Below are 17593 nucleotides of genomic sequence, written 5' to 3'. Positions count from 1 at the left end.
CTAAACAAAATATTTTGAATTTTTCATTTCACAGTAAAAATCTTGAAATATCAACTTTTTGTTCCAATTCAGGATGAAAGCAAAACTTGAAATGCTGGAGTTTCTGCTGGAACAGAAATTCCATTTTATGACCAGCTCTACTTACAACGTCAGTAGGCACAACATTTTCAGTTGGAAAAATGATTTTCAAGTTGAATGTCCCTGAGGACACAGAGGAAAAAGAGGGTTTGGGCCTTCCACCTAAATATTCACTGGCAGGCCAGAGTTCAGAAAACTACACTAGCTTCTTACTGTAGTGTGCAGAGCCTTACAACTATGCAAAGTCCTTTTGACTTCAATGGGACTGAGTACAGGTGGATCTGTGGGCAGGACTTGGGCCTTCCAGTGTAGTATTTGGAATGCAGTTACTGTGCCAGAAACCACATTCAAGCCATTTAAAAATTATAAACAGTTGCAATTAACCATGCCAAACAGGATTTTCCTTCATTAGTTAATTAACGGGATTGGTTGTGTGTGTCATTGATAAGGTAGTTAAATATAAATCATATGTGCACCTAGTTGCCCTTGTCATTGACTATGTGTTCATTCTGGTTTTTCATTCTGAGCAGTGTTATTGTTTTGTTCAGGACATTCTGCAAGTTGATTTTAAAAGATGCTGTCCTGATTCATTCAACATGATTCATGGATGTAAGTGGATTTTCTAAATACGTGATTCTCTTTCCACATCAGAAGAACTTGATAAATATTCATTGCTCTTTGAGTTAGCTTCTTTGTTCATAGGAACACTTTCTTGCCCTCCATTATCTGTGGATTTGGGGTCCCTTGCTTGGTACTGTTTCTTCACCATTGTATAAAACAGGAAAGCTAAGAAGTAGGATGGTAGTCTGAAGCTTGCTACTAGGCCAAAGTAGGTATACCTGTGAAGGGAGAAGACAAAAGGCAGTTCTCCTGATATAAACAAACTTCAAAAGAACTGCAAGTACTAACATTACTTATAAACAGATCTTTTCAGGAATAGTACAAAAATCAAAAATGCACAGTAGTCCCTGAACTCTTTAATACAATAGTTTAGGAGACAAAATCTAAAACAACTTTGTGAATGGTGCTATAAAGTGGACATTTTCACTGTTTACACTATGATTTATGCCTTTGAAAAATATGTGTACAGTAATAATCGATCATTTTTCCTCTACTCCTGCTGAATTTGTACAAGCTTCTGGGGGCCAGGATTCTTGCAGCAACTGTAAGGGTCATGGGATCTCTAGTCCTGGCTACTCAGCATAAAAATAAAAATACTCCACAAATGTGTGGCCATCAAGAGTTGCATGAAGTAAAACAAATGTGAAAAAACGGTTGCTTTGAATATTCTTCAGGCAGATATTTTTGTTTGTGCTTAACAAGCATTTCTCTACAATGTATATGGCCTCAGCTGCCCAATAGCATGTTTTTTTTATTTGTTCACACAATAAACACAGTCAATAAAGTGAAATTGGCAGTCTTCCCAATATGCATGGTAGGCAATGTGAATTTGGATGTCTTTTCTATTCCTGCTCATGAATCACACAATGACTATGGATTTCTGAGCTGGTCCAAAAGTGGAGAATGTATATCCATTATTCAGGAAAGACTCGGTCATTGATGTCAAAGAGAGTTTTGCCTGAATGAGTAAGGCCTGTATAGAGTATTGAGAAGAGACTTTAGGATTTGACCCCAAGATTAGTTAATGTGAAGATTTCTTGACATTTGAGATTTTGTACTGACCTATATGAAGGTGAAGCCAACATTAGATGACCAGGGCCAGAGCATCAAATAATTTAGAGTCCTGATGCAGAAAGGAAACTCACGACCACTCTGTGTTTTGATTTAACTTACCTGTATGCACCAGAATCATATATCCTACAAGCTCCTCGGTGCCCACAGCTTCCGCTTCCCCATTTCAAGCATGTCCTGTCTATTAATGCACCAAAATAAATGGGGGCTGGAATTCCGGCTGCAATAAAACATTCAAAAATATATCACTATGTCATATTATGAGGCACGACTTTAGAAAATATAATAGCATTTTCATACTAAGCTCCAACCCTGCCCTGTGCTGTAGTGGTGCTCAAGGTGGGCAGTGGGTTATAGGGAGTCGCTTCCTCCCTTTATAGAAATTGGACAGGATCCTTCAGAATAGTGAGCTGGTTGACCACTTTTGGTGCTGTTTGGAGCGCCACAGTAACGTGGTCTGACAGCTGAGGGCCTGGCCAGGCTATCAGCCTGTGGTGACACACATGGCGTTCTCCAGCATGTATTAGCTCAGCAGTCCCCAAACTGTTCTGTAAAGCACGGGTGGTTTGCAGCTCAATCGCTGCAGCAGTTTTCAGGACTTAGTGGTACATGGACCTCATGCTGACCCTCTATACTGGGGTGAAATTCATCTTATGAGCCTGGCACTCCTCTTTGTTTCCTACTGAAAAAAGTATGGGGGGGAAGGGGAGGAGAGATGAAACCAAGTGCAAAAGTAGATGGTTGGCAAAATTGTCAACGCTGCTTCAGGCCCAGATTTTAAAGGCGTTTAGGCATAACCCCACACAGTACAGTATAACTCAGGCACCTAAGTCACATTTTCAAAAGTAACTTAGGCACTTAGGGGCTAAATTCACAAAGGATTTAGCTAGGGTTACCATATTTCAGCAAGAAAAAAAGAGGACGGGAGGAGCCCCGCCCTAGCCCCGCCCCTGCCCCTCCCACTTCCCGCCCCCCCAGAACCCCCAACCCTCCCCCCGTTCCTTGTCCCCTGACTGCCCCCTCCTGGGACCCCTGCCCCTAACTGCCCCCCAGGACTCCACTCCCTATCTAAGCCTCCCTGCCTCTTGTCCCCTGACTGCCCCAACCCTTATCCACACCCCCACCCCCAGACAGACCCCTGGGACTCCCACGCCCCATCCAACCACTCCCCACCCCCTGACAGCCCCCCCCCAGAACTCCCAACCCATCTAAACCCCTCTGCTCCCTGTCCCCTGACTGCTCCGATCCATCTCCCCACCCCTGCCACCTGACAGCCCCCCCCAGAACTCCCAAACACTCCCCCCCTGCTCCTTGTCCCCTGACTGCCCCCTCCTGGGACCCCTGCTCCTAACTGCCCTCCAGAACCCCACCCCCTACCTAAGACTCCCTGTTCCTTGTCCCCTAACTGCCCCCTCCTAAGACCCCCCCCAACTTCCCCCCAGGACCCTACCCCCTACCTGTACCCTGACTGCCCAAAACTTTCTCCACTCCCCCCCAAAAGCCCCCCCCGTTTCTTGACCTCCACCTCCAGAACCTTCCTGCCCCCTGACCTCCTTACCCTGCTGCTCAGAACAGGGTGTTGGGCTCTGTGCAGCCGAGCCGGACACGTGGCTGAACTCCCCAGCACAACAAAACCCGGTCCCTGGCCCTGCACAACAAAACCCGGTCTGGCCCTGCACAGTGCTGCTGGACTGGGCTGCAAGGGAGCTGCTGGCTCAGAATGCAGGGCGGATCCGGCTCCTCTACAGCTGCTCCTAAGTCCAGCCCGGGACTTCCCTGCAGCCCTCCCAGCCACTCGCTCTGCTAATCCCGGACATTGTGAGTGCTTTACAAATTCCCCCCGACGCTATTTTTAGCACACAAAAGGAGGACATGTCCGGGTAAATCCGGACGAATGGTAACCCTAATTTAGGTGCTGTGATACTGAATGTGGCAATGCCTAACTTTTAGGCCCCTAGAAAATCACTGGAACAACACTGTGATTCACAAAGACCTGAGTTGGGCGCCTAGGCTCCTGTACAATGCATGGAGAGAGTCTGGTGCCTTAGAATGCGATTCATATAAGCCAGCATGCTAGGTGGGGAGCTAGCCAATGGGAGATGTTGCCAAGATGGGTGTGTGCTAAGCCCCACCCCTCTCACAGAGAGACTGAAACCCATAGCAGAATACTATGTGGTTAGTATTCTGTGGTTAGAATCAGTGGTTAGTGTTCAAATCCTTTCTGCCCCGTCAGTAGAAGGAGGGATTGAATCCAGATCTCCCACCTGGTAGGTCAGTGCTCTAACTGCTGGGCTAAAAGGCATAAGGTGGGCACCATCTCCTTCTCTGGTGGCCAGATTTTAAATGGGACTTAGCTCCTCTTTTGAAAATAGGCTTTAGGTACTTTTGAAAAGTTTACTCAATGTAATTATTTGTTCAAAATAGAACAAAACATTTACTGCACTGAGGACAGCTAAAAATGCATGCACACGTTCCTAAAATAACTGTCCCAGATGCTATATATGCCCCTGGGATTTTGTTTCTCTGAATGGGATGAGAGTTGGTCTGTGCCTTGCAAATGAGTGAGGCAATGATACTTGGCATAATCTTTGTATTAAACTGTACTTCAGCCTATGAAAAAGCTTAGCAATCCTTGTGACTGGCCAATGGAAGAATGAGATGCATCTGCCATTGCACCCTCCACTCCAGCTTGCTCTGCCCTATGCTGCCCTTTACCCCCCTAAAATAATTTTAAAAAATAATATTCATGGTGTGAAATCCTGGCCCTGTTACAACCAATGGGAATTTTGGCATCAACTTTAATAATGCCAGGATTCCAACCCTGTACTGAACCATGTTTGTGCCATCTTTTTTTCTGCATTAAAATATTGCACTCCTATATAGGAAAACATAGTTTTAAACTAAAAGGAGTGTATTCTCTGTGTATTCTATCCAGAGGGCCACATGTATATATTCTGTTCTGATGAGAGCATCTATGATCTGCTTCTGCAGGTCCAGTTCTAACTTCTATGGCTGTAAACAAACTGGGAGTGTGGACTTTTCTAATCAGATATAGCTTGGTCTGAAACCTAGAAAACCATTATGACACTTATTCTTACATATTTATTCATTTTTCATTTTTGGATAGTGCTCTAGGCACCTGTCCCATGAATTAAAAATCACACAAACAAACAAACAAAGAATTGCCTATAACTATATCCACCTCAGCCCATGGGTGCAGGAACAATTTGTATAGTGGGGGTGCTGGGAGCCACTGAACCAAACTGTAAACATAAGAACGGCCCTACTGGGTCAGACCAAAGGTCCATCTAGCCCAGTATCCTGTCTACCGACAGTGGCCAGTGCCAGGTGCCCCAGAGGGAATGAACAGAACAGGTAATCATCAAGTGATCCATCCCCTGTCGCCCATTCCCAGCTTCTGGTAAACAGAGGCTAGGGACACCATCCCTGCCCTGGATGGAAACCACTTCAAGCCAGGGGGTGTTGCCGCACCCATAGTTCCAACACCTACGCCTCAGCCCACTCCCTCCTCATCTGCCTTGGAGGAGAGAGAGAAAACATAGGTTATCATAGCATGTCTGGAACATTCTGGCTCTGAGGGACCAATGAGGGGATTAAGTTCCAAAATGGAGGACCCTTCACAGATAACAACCTGCCAGCAGTTCCCTCTTGTTTATATTAAGGGAGCTCCAATTTGACTCTCTCTTCTGATCTCAACTATGGCAGTATGTCACAGGGCGAGAGGCCATCTTCCAGGCAACCAGGGCCCTAACCTTTTATGGCTCTTTATAGGTTAACACCAACAACTTGAATTCCACCCAGAAGCTTATTGGAAGCCTGTGCAGATTGTGGAGCACTGGCCTGATGTGCAATTCCACTTCATGTGCAATTCCACTTAATAAGCAGGCTGATGCATCCCCAATAGCATCAGCTTCTGAATGGTGCCAGAATGCAGGCCCATACATAGCACATACATTACAGCAATCTCATCTTGAGGTGAGGCATGGGTAATTGTGGCAAGGTCCAAAGCAGAGAGGAAAGGTTGTTTTGCCAGGTGCAGTTGCAAAAATGTGCTCTTGGCTACATCTTGGACATCCAGGAGCAGCCCAAAATCTAGCACGGGGACTGTCTTTAAGTTCTTTGTTTGCACAGTGCCTAGCACAGTGGGGTCCTGCTTGATGGCTGAGGCTCAGCATTACAGTACTATTACTACTACCACTAGTACTATTAATAATACAATGGAGTCGCAGCTTACGTGGGGGGTTAGGTTCTAAAGTCAGCGCATAAGGCGAAAATTGCATATGGTCAAAATTACCCTTGAAAATCATTTAAATCTCCCATAAAGTACAGTATACTGTATATGATTTTGTGTATACAACCTTGTACAGTAATAGGTATAAATGTATAATGTATACAGTAATGTACAGTATATAATAAAGAGTACATATGCAAAATATAATTTTACAGTACTGTATTTTTAATTACAGGGGGTCGTCAAGGCTTGATGTCAATACAGGAAACGGAGGTGATGGAGAGCGAGTCGTAGACAAAGTTGTTGGCTCTGGTTCAGCTCGAGGAGTTGATTGTGTAGGCTCATCTGCTGCTGGCTGTTTTTCCTTGAAACACATAGTGATCGGCACCTGTCGTTGTTGTCTCTTGAGCTGCTCAAACATTTCTTGATACAGTCTCAAATTGTCCATAATACTACGTTTGATTTTGAGGCTTCGTTCCATAGAGGGATCATATTCAGAAATTAAATCATTCAAGTGTTTCACTGCTTGGAACACTTCAGCAAATTTATGAAGATTCCAACTTGCTGGCTCTTACTGTTCGTCGCCATCATCTTCATCTTCTGTAGACAATTTTATCAGTTCCTCTAACTCTTCGTTAGTCACTGTTTCTCTATGGCTCTCAATTAATTCTTCAATTTCTTCCTCGAGGATGTCAACGAAGCCATCACCACCCAGTTGCCTGGCCACCTGAACAATGCGTTTCACTTCTTTGTCAATGGTCAGGAAATCCCTTAAAATCATTCACACATTCTTTCCATAGGTTTCGCCAACATGCATTGACTGTTTCAGGCTTGATTGCATCCATTACCTGTTTAATATAAGTGATGCAATCGGCAACGTTGAAGGACTTCCAACACTCCATCACATTAAGATTGGGATCAGCATCCATAGTGCTATGTATCCGTGAGAACATAAGCTTCGTGTACATAGCCTTGAAACAGCGAATCACACCTTGGTCGAGAGGTTGGAGGATGGAGGTGGTATTGGGGGGGAGAAAGACGACTTCAACATTGTTATGTGCAAACCAGAGTGCTGCAGGGGGCCAGGAGCATTGTCTACAATCAGCAACACTTTAAAGTCAAGTCCTTTCTCTTCGAGGTACCACTTGACCTCCGGAACGAAACACTTGTGGAACCAATCCAGAAATAATGCTGCCGTCACCAAAGCTTTTTTATTTGATTGCCAGAACACAGGCAGGAGATTTTTGTTCTTGCCTTTTAGGGCACGGGGATTTGTAGCCCTGTAGAGCAAGCCTGGCTTTATTAAATGCCCAGCCTCATTGCCACAAAACAACACAGTCACATGGTCTTTAGCTGCTTTGAAGCCAGGGGCTTGTCTTTCTGATTTCGAAATGTAAGTGCGGTTGGGCATTTTTTTCCAGAAGAGCCCAGTCTCGTCAGCATTAAAAACTTGTTCTGGAAGATAGACCTTTTCTTCTATGATTTTCTTTAATTGTTCAGAGTAGGCTTTTGCTGCCTCTTCATTGGCAGATGCAGTTTCACCAGTAGTCTGCACGTTTTTGAGGTTGAAACGGTTCCTAAAACTGTTAAGCCAACCTTGGCTGGCTTTGAATTCCTTCTCATCAGAAGGCTGTCCCTCTTCGGCAGGAGGTTTGAACAGCGCGTAGAGGCTAAGATCCTTTTCTCGCAACGTGTTGCCATCGATAGGCACATGTTTACGATTCATGTCTTCCAACCATAAGTTTAATGCCTTTTCAGTCTTCACTAAAATCTTATCACACACCTGACTCATCACCTTAGCAGTTATTGGAGCACTTGATGCCACGGTTTGATGAATTTCTGTCTCTTGAATCTTGATGGCACGGATGCTAGATTCGTTGCGGCCATATTTACGCGCCATGTTGGAGACTGACATACCGTCTCTCAATAAGTCCAACGCAGCCAGTTTTTCCTCCAGCGTTGGAACAGATCGCTGTTTCTTCAGTTGAGCACCAGATGAAGTAGTTGGCTTGTGTTTAGGGGCCATGTTGTACAAAAAATACGTATCTTTAAACACTAGAATCACACTCAGCGCGGCGAGATGCTCACACTATGAGAGGCATGCAGGAACTGAGACTGACTGAGGGAACAGCAGATTCATGTCTTCCATCTCACGCTCACTCCAGGGCATATGCTCATTGGGTGGAATCGCCCGCACTATTTACAGGTATCTTGTTGTTTTTCTTTTTTTTGCCGAGCGCGTATAGTTGAATTCACGTAAGTTAAATGCACATATGATGTGACTTGCCTGTAATAGCACTGCCAAATTGTGCATCTGTTTTGCAAATGTACTTGGTGCCATTTAAAGCCACGCAGACACTCAAAGGTATCTAAAAAACTCAAATAGTTTAGTCAGAATAATTTATCTTACCTAGAGCTCTCATAATGAGTGTGTACAGACCAACTGCAAGAGATTTCAGCTCTGGGTGAACACACCTAAAAATAGATAGATGTAAGTCACAATAATAGGTCTCCATAATACCTAGACGTCCTCATTAAGATGTATTATTTCCCCACAGAATTATTATTCTTAATGACAAAATACAAAACTTCAGAAGGAAGCTGTCTCATACATTTGCCAAATACACATTAAATGACGTGGGAAAAGTGAACTAATCAATTGCTCTCCATTGAATATTCACTGGGAAGTCAACGTACAGCACATAATTAGTGAGGTGAATCTATATGAAATATTGGCACCTTCTACCCATGTTTTGCAGAATTGGGTGTCCCTAAATACCCGTTCTACTGCCTTTTCATTATGGGTTTTATGAACTTATGGGGACTATGATATTGCCCTAGGGCAAAACTTCTAGAAATGGCATAATTGGGGCAGCATCTTGTAACATTGTAATGCCATTCCCAAGGCTGAGTTTTCAAGAGCCACATTCTTAGCAAAGATGCAAAGCAACATGCCACTCAAATTGGTATATCACTAATTTCCAAGAGATTAAGCTAAACTGCTGCCACAGGGGTATCTGACAAGGGTTTTAAGTTAATTATATATCCAATGTGTGTTGGATCCCTTTAAAGTTATTGTCATGAAAAACCACCTTCTTAAATAACAATTATTTCTGCATATTATATTAGCACCTCTTTCTGCATATTCATCTATGACAAAATAATTTTTAGAACTCCTATTAGCATTCCCACTGATTTTGCTTCCAAATTGCCTTCGGATTTCATAGTGACCAAACTTTCTCACTACCAAGCTTTTATCCATCTCCTATTTCACATAAAGAAACAGTGTCAACAAAACGTGTTTCAGCTGGAATTTCTTTTGTTCTTCAGTCTACTTATACAAAGTACATAACCATTTGTGTTTGTAGCTCCTAGTTACAGAAACACATCTAATTGTTTTCTGTGCTACAAACACAAAATTCAGATGTAAAAGCCAACGCGGGTCAGCTTAATAGCAACAGGGAGAAACTGACTGTAACGTATGAACGTAATAGTTAAATTTGGTGGTAGTGCACACCAACCGTTTTAATTCTTCATACTTAAAAATGGATTCAGAGAAGACAGCAGTAAAAGAGTGCTAGATTTCAAGAAAGTTAGGGTAATTTGGGGAAATTAAGTTCCCCATTATGGGAAAAGCCCTTACTGATATTAAAAAAATGATTTTGGTTTCACTTACCTAAACATAACCATGTATAAAGGGGTGCCTCCTAAAGCATAGAAAAAGGCACTTATAACTTGTAATACTGTATAATAAATAAACTTTCTTGAGCAGTCATCACTTTTTGGACATTGTCCCAAAATTACAGAGTTATTTCCTGATTGTGAATCTGTAATTTCCATGCAGCTGCAGTTATGATACACCTAAAAGACACAATTTTTATTTGTCGGTATATCATTAATTCAATATGGCGTACAGCATTAAAATACAAACAAAACCTCACATGAAAATATGACCCGGGTAAACACCCCAGGAGCATCTAACCAGCTCTTGTTTGCATTTCTCAGAGGTTTCAACAGTCAGTAATTTCTTTCCTATGTGTCATGTACTTCTTGTACATGGTAAGTTGCAAGGCTGCTACCAGCAGGTCAAGCTTCTGTATCAATTATAGACTGACTACCAGGGCCATCCCTGGGGTGGGCAGGGCCTGGGACATTAGAAACTCGGCACCTATCTGCCGGGGGGGTGCTTCGCCCAGGCCCTGCCCCACTCCACCCTTTCCGCAAGGCCCCACTCCAGCCCCGCCTCCTCCATGCCTCTTCCCCACCCAGTTCTTCCCCCTCCCCCGAGTGTGCTGCGCCCTTGCTCCTCCCCCCTGCCCCACAGTGCCTCCTGACGCCGCGAAACATCTGATCCGTGGAAGGCGGTAAGTGTCAGGAGGCCCGCTGGTGGGCAGGAGGCACTGGGGAAAGGGGGAGGTTCTGGTGGGGGGGCTCCTGCTCGCCCCCACCCCCTGCTCGCCTCCCTGTTTGCCTCCTCACCCCACTCACCCACTTGCCTCACCGCCCCATCCTCCTCCTGCGGGCCCCCACAAAGCACGGCGCCCGGGGTGGTCGCCCCAATTCGCCGTACCCTAGAGACGGCTCTGCTGACTACAGGGTTTATTTCTTAGAGATACACAGGTGTCTTCACCATAGAATCCTTTAATGCTCTGCCAGGTATGGCTAAGGTTAGCTTAAATAAGGTATTTTACTCACAGCACCACCTAATGGCTTAATCATATAATGCCGTTTAGTATTCCATTACAATATGAGCTCTACTGTGAGCCAGGAATCTCTCTCTAACGAAACATTGTTAACATTTAAGAGCTGGATTTTGTAATCAGATCTGGCCCCCTTTGCACCAGTCCCTTGTCTACCTCAGGTGTAGGGGCATGTCAGGGGCAGGAAGGGGTGTGACGAGCTGCTAGAAAGTAGCTCTAATTCTCATCAAGGCCACAGCTGGACCTAAGAATCAGAAAACTGCAACTGGCTCTAAGACCTCTCTCCATTCCCCCTCCCCCATGTCAAAACAGAGATCAAGTGAAGCAGAGAATCTATCCCTGTATCTCCCAACCCTTTCATTCCAGCCTTGACAAAGCACCACAAATCGAGGTAAGTTGTCTCAGGACAAGTCTCAGTGTATATCTGTGCAGCACATTTACCTTAGAGCAGCGGCTTTCAAACTTTTTGAGCTGAGTCCTGCCTTTGAGTTAAAATTTTTGGTTGTGTCCCCCCAACCCGGACAAAAATAGACACAATACCCACCCCTTGGGTTTTCAGGGTGGGGGAAGGTGCATGCGACAGTCTTTGGGGCAGAGCCAGTGCTGGGCATGGAGGCTGTCGGGATGTTGTCACTAGGGTTACCATACGTCCGGTTTTTCCCGGACATGTCCGGCTTTTCAGCACTCAAACCCCTGTCTGGGGGGAACTGCCAAAAAGCCGAACATGTCCGGGAAAATGCCGGCCAGGAACTTCCCCTCCTGCAGCGGCTCTGCTCCTCCCCTGACTCTTCGGCTCTGTTTAAGAGCCGGGCTGCCCGAGCGCTACCGGCTTCGGGCAGCCCCCATGCCTCCGGACCCTGCGCCGCCGGAGCCCGGGAGGGGAAGTGCTCGGCTGGGGGTGCAGGGTCCGGAGGCAAGGGGGCTGCCCGAAGCCCAAGCGCTACCGGCTTCACGGTTTGCCGGGCAGCCTCCAGACCTTGCGCCCCCGTCTGGGCGCTTCCCCTCCCGGGCTCCAGCTGCGCTAGGGAAGTGCCGGCCGGGGGCGCAGGGTCTGGGGGCTGCCCGGCAAACCGTGAAGCTGGTAGCGCTCGGACAGCCCTTTCCGCGTGGCTGGGAGTGGGAGGGAGGAGGGGCAGAGTTAGGGCGGGGTTTGGGTGGGGAAGGGGCGGAGTTGGGGTGGGGCTGGTGGTGGGAAATGGGCGGGGCCAGGACCCCGTGGAGGGTCCTCTTTTTTTATTTGTTAAGTATGGTAACCCTATTGTCACTGACTCACAGGCTGGGTGGCCTACTGAGATGAGTCAAGGGGTGAAGGTGGCGCTCCCTCCCCAAGCCCTTCTGCGCGGGAACTGGTCCAAGCCACCAGGCATCGTTTCCTGAGCTGCCTGGCATTGCCGCTTGCCCCCAAACATTCCTCTGCAAACTCCTGGCGGGGGGTGCACCCCACAGTTTGAAAAACCTCTGCCGTAGAGATTGCACATGGGCAACTACCTCAGCGTAGTTACACTGGTGGCTAAAAACCTCAATGTAGCCAAGGCCTGATTTACAAAAGGCAAACAAACGGAGGTCTGCCTTTAGGCAATGTGTAACACTCATCAGTGTGTGTTGTGTGTTCCCCTCAGTGCCCAATGTGAGTTTGTTACAGCCCCCAGATACCGTGCCTGGCTCTTTTGCTCAAGCTGCAGAGACTCAAGCATCTAGCTCTGGAAGTCTGTGGTTCTCAATGATCGTCACAAATGCATGACCGTTCCTCTTGCTCTGCAATCGATTTGATCTTTTCTAAATATACATCACTAATATACCAATGTTCTTAAGCAAAAAAGATGGGTAAAAACTGGGTAAGGCTCTTACTTTGTTCTTCCCGTGTCCTGTCGAAGCCTTGCATCCAGCAAGACAAGCTGACATGTACGTGATTCCATTGTCTCCACAGACAGGATCCCACTGGTTTGTGGCACATTTGCAGTCAGAGTTGCAGACAGAAAATAAGGTGGTTTCATGACGTGCAACTGGCTTGCTTACGAGGTAAATTTACAAAGGCATAACATTGTTTTATTACAAAATCCATGTCTCAATTAAACATTAAAGGACAATATCACAAATTTGTCTGTCACTCCTACTTGATACCCTCATTATTATAGAACTAAACTAATATTCCAGGTAAACAAGCTTAAATTGTTCCTATTCTTATAACATTGATCTTGTGGCCTCAGCTTCCATCCCACGTACATTGAAATACAGATGACTACTGGGTTATGAACAATTCTATGACAAAGAAAGGGATTTCTGTCCATTGTAGCCCAGAAAAATCAGACCTTTAGTTCTAAGACACAGTGAAATCCTTGACACTATCTGTGTCCAGTCCCACCATTCTAGATGCCTAAAACCACACACCCTAAAACTGTTATTCATTTTTTACATGAATTACACTGACACAGTTATTCAATTAAAATCCATACCCCAAACTGATATAATTATAAAGCCCCCCCCCCCCAAAAAGTAGCAGTAAGTAACTTTCAAACAAAGTATATCGATATAAAAAAGAGGGCTACATTCTCATCTGGTGTAAATCAATCTAGCTCCATTACAATTTATACAAATTTAGAATCTGACATTTTCTAATGCGATAAATCCTTCAATATTTGTGGAAGATACACTAAGGACTACAATGGTGTGTTTTTATTCAATCATGAAAAAACATTATGCAGTTTGTAATGCTTCTCTGCTACCAGAGAAAGGAAACATGCTGTATATTACATAAGATGTATACATACCCATCATAAGATACTGTCAGTCCTGCCACTACATGGTTCTCACAGCCCACAAAAAAGTATGAGACGGTTATGAGAAAAGCCATCAGTGACATTCCAAATCCAAATTTTGTAGCTCCAATCATGCCCATTTTGTATTTCTTCATTATGAGCCCTCCTAAAAAAATCCCAACGCTTACAGCAGGTAAAGCAGTTACTCCTGCAATAAAAGAGAGAGGAGGGATACTGGAGAGGTGTAGTCACATTCTGTCACACATAACAGATTTAACACATGAGCTGATTGAAATTGGTGAAAATTTTCATAACATGCTGCCTGAAAAATTTCATCAATTTAATTCATGTCTCAAAATACCATGACGTTTCAAGGGCCCAAGAATCTCCCCTAATACTTTTGCCAATGAACTTGTGAAAAATACATCTAGATCTATGTAATTAAGGACCAAACTCTGTCCCAACTCGTGCAGCGTCATGAGAGGGTAAGGGCACATAAGGCACCTCCTTATGCCCTTGTGTTGACTACCTGTACCACAGGTTGCAGCATGGAAGAGGAAGTTGGATCCGGAGAAGTGCTAGATTTTCCCTCCCACTGGAAGGAGCATTGGCTTTGTCCGCTCCAAAGTATCAGCCAGAATAGCTGCACCAGCATGTTGGGTGACATGCACTGCAACATGCAGAGGCCCACTGTGGAGTACCACCCATTCAGGGCAGTGGGGACACCAGGAGGCAGACAGTGGCAGACGTCTACCCTAGCAACTGTATATTTTTAGTAAATGTTTTGTTTTGTTTAACTGTGTGTTGGTCCTCCTTCCTAATGATGAACTGAAGGTGCTTTTTCATTCTTGACTGGGCCAAAAGCTTCCTACTTCAGCTTCCTGTACAGAGTTTGTAAACCAGACTTGTCCTGAGCTCACTCAGGATGGAAACACTTCCCTTTATCTCACAAATGTTCTGAAGTATGCAGCAGGCGATGATTATATGAACAGTGTTTGCCACGTTGGCATCCAGACAGCTGCAAAGGCAGCACCAATGCGCTTTCAGTTTACCAAATGTGCACTCCACGACCAGTCTGCAGCTACTTAGCTTGTAACTGAATTCCTGTTTTCCAGGATCATTGATGTTGGGTACAGTTTCATGAGCCAAAGCAGAAGCAGGTATGCTACAATACAAGTTGGCACAGACACATTGTATAGAACCACAACATTGCTGGGAAATAAAATCCCTTTCCCCCCACTTCAAGTACAATCCTGATCTCCTCAGCACCCAGCACCCAGTGTTTCCCACATTTGTATTAATGGATCTGCCCCTGTGGTCTACTAAGCCTTTCAGAACAATTAAATGGTAACCTTTTGGGGTCACATACTCAGTTGTGCCCCTTGTGATGGGCAAAATATTAGGATATGAGTGCCATCAATAGTCCCTGCACAGTTTGGAAACTGCAGCCTCAGAAATTCATATATTATTTTTGGAACTTTTCTTATGGCAACCCCTGGGTAAATTAATTGCCTCACAAATCTGCACAGCGACAACCTTGACAGTGGACTTTCCAAACCCAGAGTGGTTTGCAACAGACCTATAGCTTTTTGGTGTTGCCAGCTTCCGCAGGGCAATAACAACCCACTTCTGAATCGGTATGGCTTCCTTGAATGGAGTGTGCTGGAAGGGTTTTGCAAGCTCTTCACACAGTTCAATGAAGGTCTGTTTCTTCATTCAGAAGTTTTGAAGCCACTACTGGTCATCCCAGGTTTCCAAAACAATATGATCTCAGCACACTGTGCTAGTTCTCCTGCATCAGAAGTGACGGTCAACTAAAGGGCATACCAGGACTACACTGGCATTCATCATATCTGTACCATGTGAGCTGAATGAATTGTCATTAACCCTCAAAGTCAGCCATCTTCCATGTGTCAGAAAATGCTGGCCAGATTCCATCCAACATCTCACAGAGTGCATACTCCACTGCATACCCATTGATCCACAATAAGGAGCAGAAGCAGAACCAGATAATCATCCATTTACTCCATGTTTTCCAGTTTTGTAGGGAATAACTGTGAAGGGCAACGTGATCAGGAAGTGCCATAGGCAAATGTGTGAAAGCAGAAGACCGTACCAACAAAACACAGCAAAGCAGTTCCTAGAGTGTCTTCCTGTGATGCACAGAATCCTGGAATACTGTTCCTGAAACATTAAGTGCTAACATTAAGTATCTACAGCGATAGTGTGGACACAGGTATACGTGTGTGCACAGCTTTGTACTAGTGTCCAGCACAGCATGCATGTGTATATGTATATGGGAAACATACACAAGTATGAACATGGTATGAACATAAACCAGTACTCGGATATGCACACAAGTATAGACATAGGCTGTAATACTCTGAGATTATGTCTCACGATCTGCCACCTGGTGTGTCTGCTCCAAAGTTGCTCATGACAAAGCCACAATAGAGTCCTTAGCAATTCTATATCTTCAAAGCTTCATGCAAATTTATCCTGGCAGCCATCTATTACAATTTTGGCTCATGAAAAGGAAACAAAGAGAGACACATTACAGTCACCCTAACTGTCCACCACAGACTCAAGCTCTATGGTGACTTTGTATAATTCCATCACAGAAGGGGACTCTAATTCCCTTTAAAAATCTCACCATGCTCAATAAAATGCATATCAAAATACTTTCCCAAGCACTGTAACACTCACCTGTTAAAAAGTTAGACTTAGATGTGGACTGACCATACTGTTGTTCCATGTATTTTGGTTTGTAAGTCAAGAAACCAACAAAGCCACTGAATTGTAACAGTGAACAACACAAAAATGTTACGTAAATTCTATTACTCAATACTCTTTTCAGAGAGCTAAAGAAACCTGAAAGAAACAATATACAATTTTATTTTTAAAAATGCTTGGCATAATTATTAGTAAATAATCAGTGAGATTCAGAACCAGATCCTGCCCTCAGACACCTATGTGCTTATCCCACTGGCTTCAGTAGGATTTGCAGGTGAGTATCTGAGGGCAGAATCTGGTCATCAATTAGAATACAGGCTGTGAAATTACAGTAGAATCCTCAGAAATGGTAATCCTAGAAACTTCAGTGGAGACATGCCAACTGAGGCCTCAGTCCACCAGTGAGATCTACACAGAAGGTCCCTGGGGAAATTGAAGTCAGTGGGGCAGCACACAGGCCAAAGGGACTGTCTGCTCACATGAATCTCACTGCAGGATCCAGGCCTAAGTGATTTCACCATGGTTCCTCTGTATCTTGTGTCATGTCTTACATTGGAACCTGTAGCCAATGATTTTAGTTTATTGTTCATTTATTGTGTGATGTTATGATTAACTAACATGTTATGTCATATATCGGGGTGGCCAACCTGAGCCTGAGAAGGAGCCAGAATTTACCAATGTACATTGCCAAAGAGCCACAGTAATAAGTCAGCAGTCCCCCATCAGCTCCCCTCTACCCGCTCCCAGCACTTCCTGCCCACTGGCAGCCCTGCCGATCAGCGCCTCCCCTTCCCTCCTGATCAGCTGTTTCGTGGCATGCAGGAGGCTCTGGGGGAAAGGGGGAGAAGTGAGGGAACAGCAGGCTCAGGGGAGGGGGAAGGAAGGGGTGGAGTGGGAACAGGGCCTGTGGCAGAGCCAGAGGTTGAGCAGTGAGCACCTCTCGACACATTGGAAAGTTGGCATCTGTGGCTCCAGCCCCGGAGTCGATGCCTATACAAGGAGCCGCATATTAACTTCTGAAGAGCCGCATGTGGCTCCAGAGCCACGGGTTGGCCACCCCTGTCATATAAAATCATTGTATGCAAAACAGAGTTAAATTGTAGGATTATAGAAGTATAAAATAGATCAGTAGTTAGAAGGGATAATTACATAGTAGGTATCTAAGTAGGTAGGGCTGAAACACAAGGCCTACAGGCTAAGGACTGTAAGATTTTAACTTAGCCATACTAGGCCATAAACTTAAGAAATGCTTGACATAAGTAAGTGACCAAAGAATGACCCTATCCCCCCCACTAAATTACAGGAAAAGATATACCAATGGGTGATATTGTGAAAAATTAACAGAATAAGTTTTTGCTTACAAGATATCCGGTAGTCACATT

General features: G+C 44.8%; 1 protein-coding gene across 1 annotated transcript in view; it reads right to left on the bottom strand.

The window, feature by feature from the left end:
• Positions 1 to 222: 222 nt before the first annotated feature.
• SLCO1B3 (solute carrier organic anion transporter family member 1B3) overlaps positions 223 to 17593 on the bottom strand; it is a 44014-nt gene continuing 26643 nt past the window's right edge. The window contains exons 9-15 of the mRNA XM_024103144.3: positions 16185 to 16349; positions 13491 to 13686; positions 12571 to 12733; positions 9699 to 9883; positions 8433 to 8497; positions 1873 to 1990; positions 223 to 917 (exon numbers count right to left, since the gene is read on the bottom strand). Coding sequence (XP_023958912.2) covers positions 701 to 917; positions 1873 to 1990; positions 8433 to 8497; positions 9699 to 9883; positions 12571 to 12733; positions 13491 to 13686; positions 16185 to 16349 — 1109 coding nt within the window. The 3' untranslated portion in view covers positions 223 to 700. The remainder of the gene's footprint in view (positions 918 to 1872; positions 1991 to 8432; positions 8498 to 9698; positions 9884 to 12570; positions 12734 to 13490; positions 13687 to 16184; positions 16350 to 17593) is intronic.

This window comes from Chrysemys picta, chromosome 1 (genome assembly GCF_011386835.1).
Source record: "Chrysemys picta bellii isolate R12L10 chromosome 1, ASM1138683v2, whole genome shotgun sequence".
Lineage (NCBI taxonomy): Eukaryota > Metazoa > Chordata > Testudines > Emydidae > Chrysemys > Chrysemys picta.
This window is presented reverse-complemented; position numbering and strand designations above follow the sequence as displayed.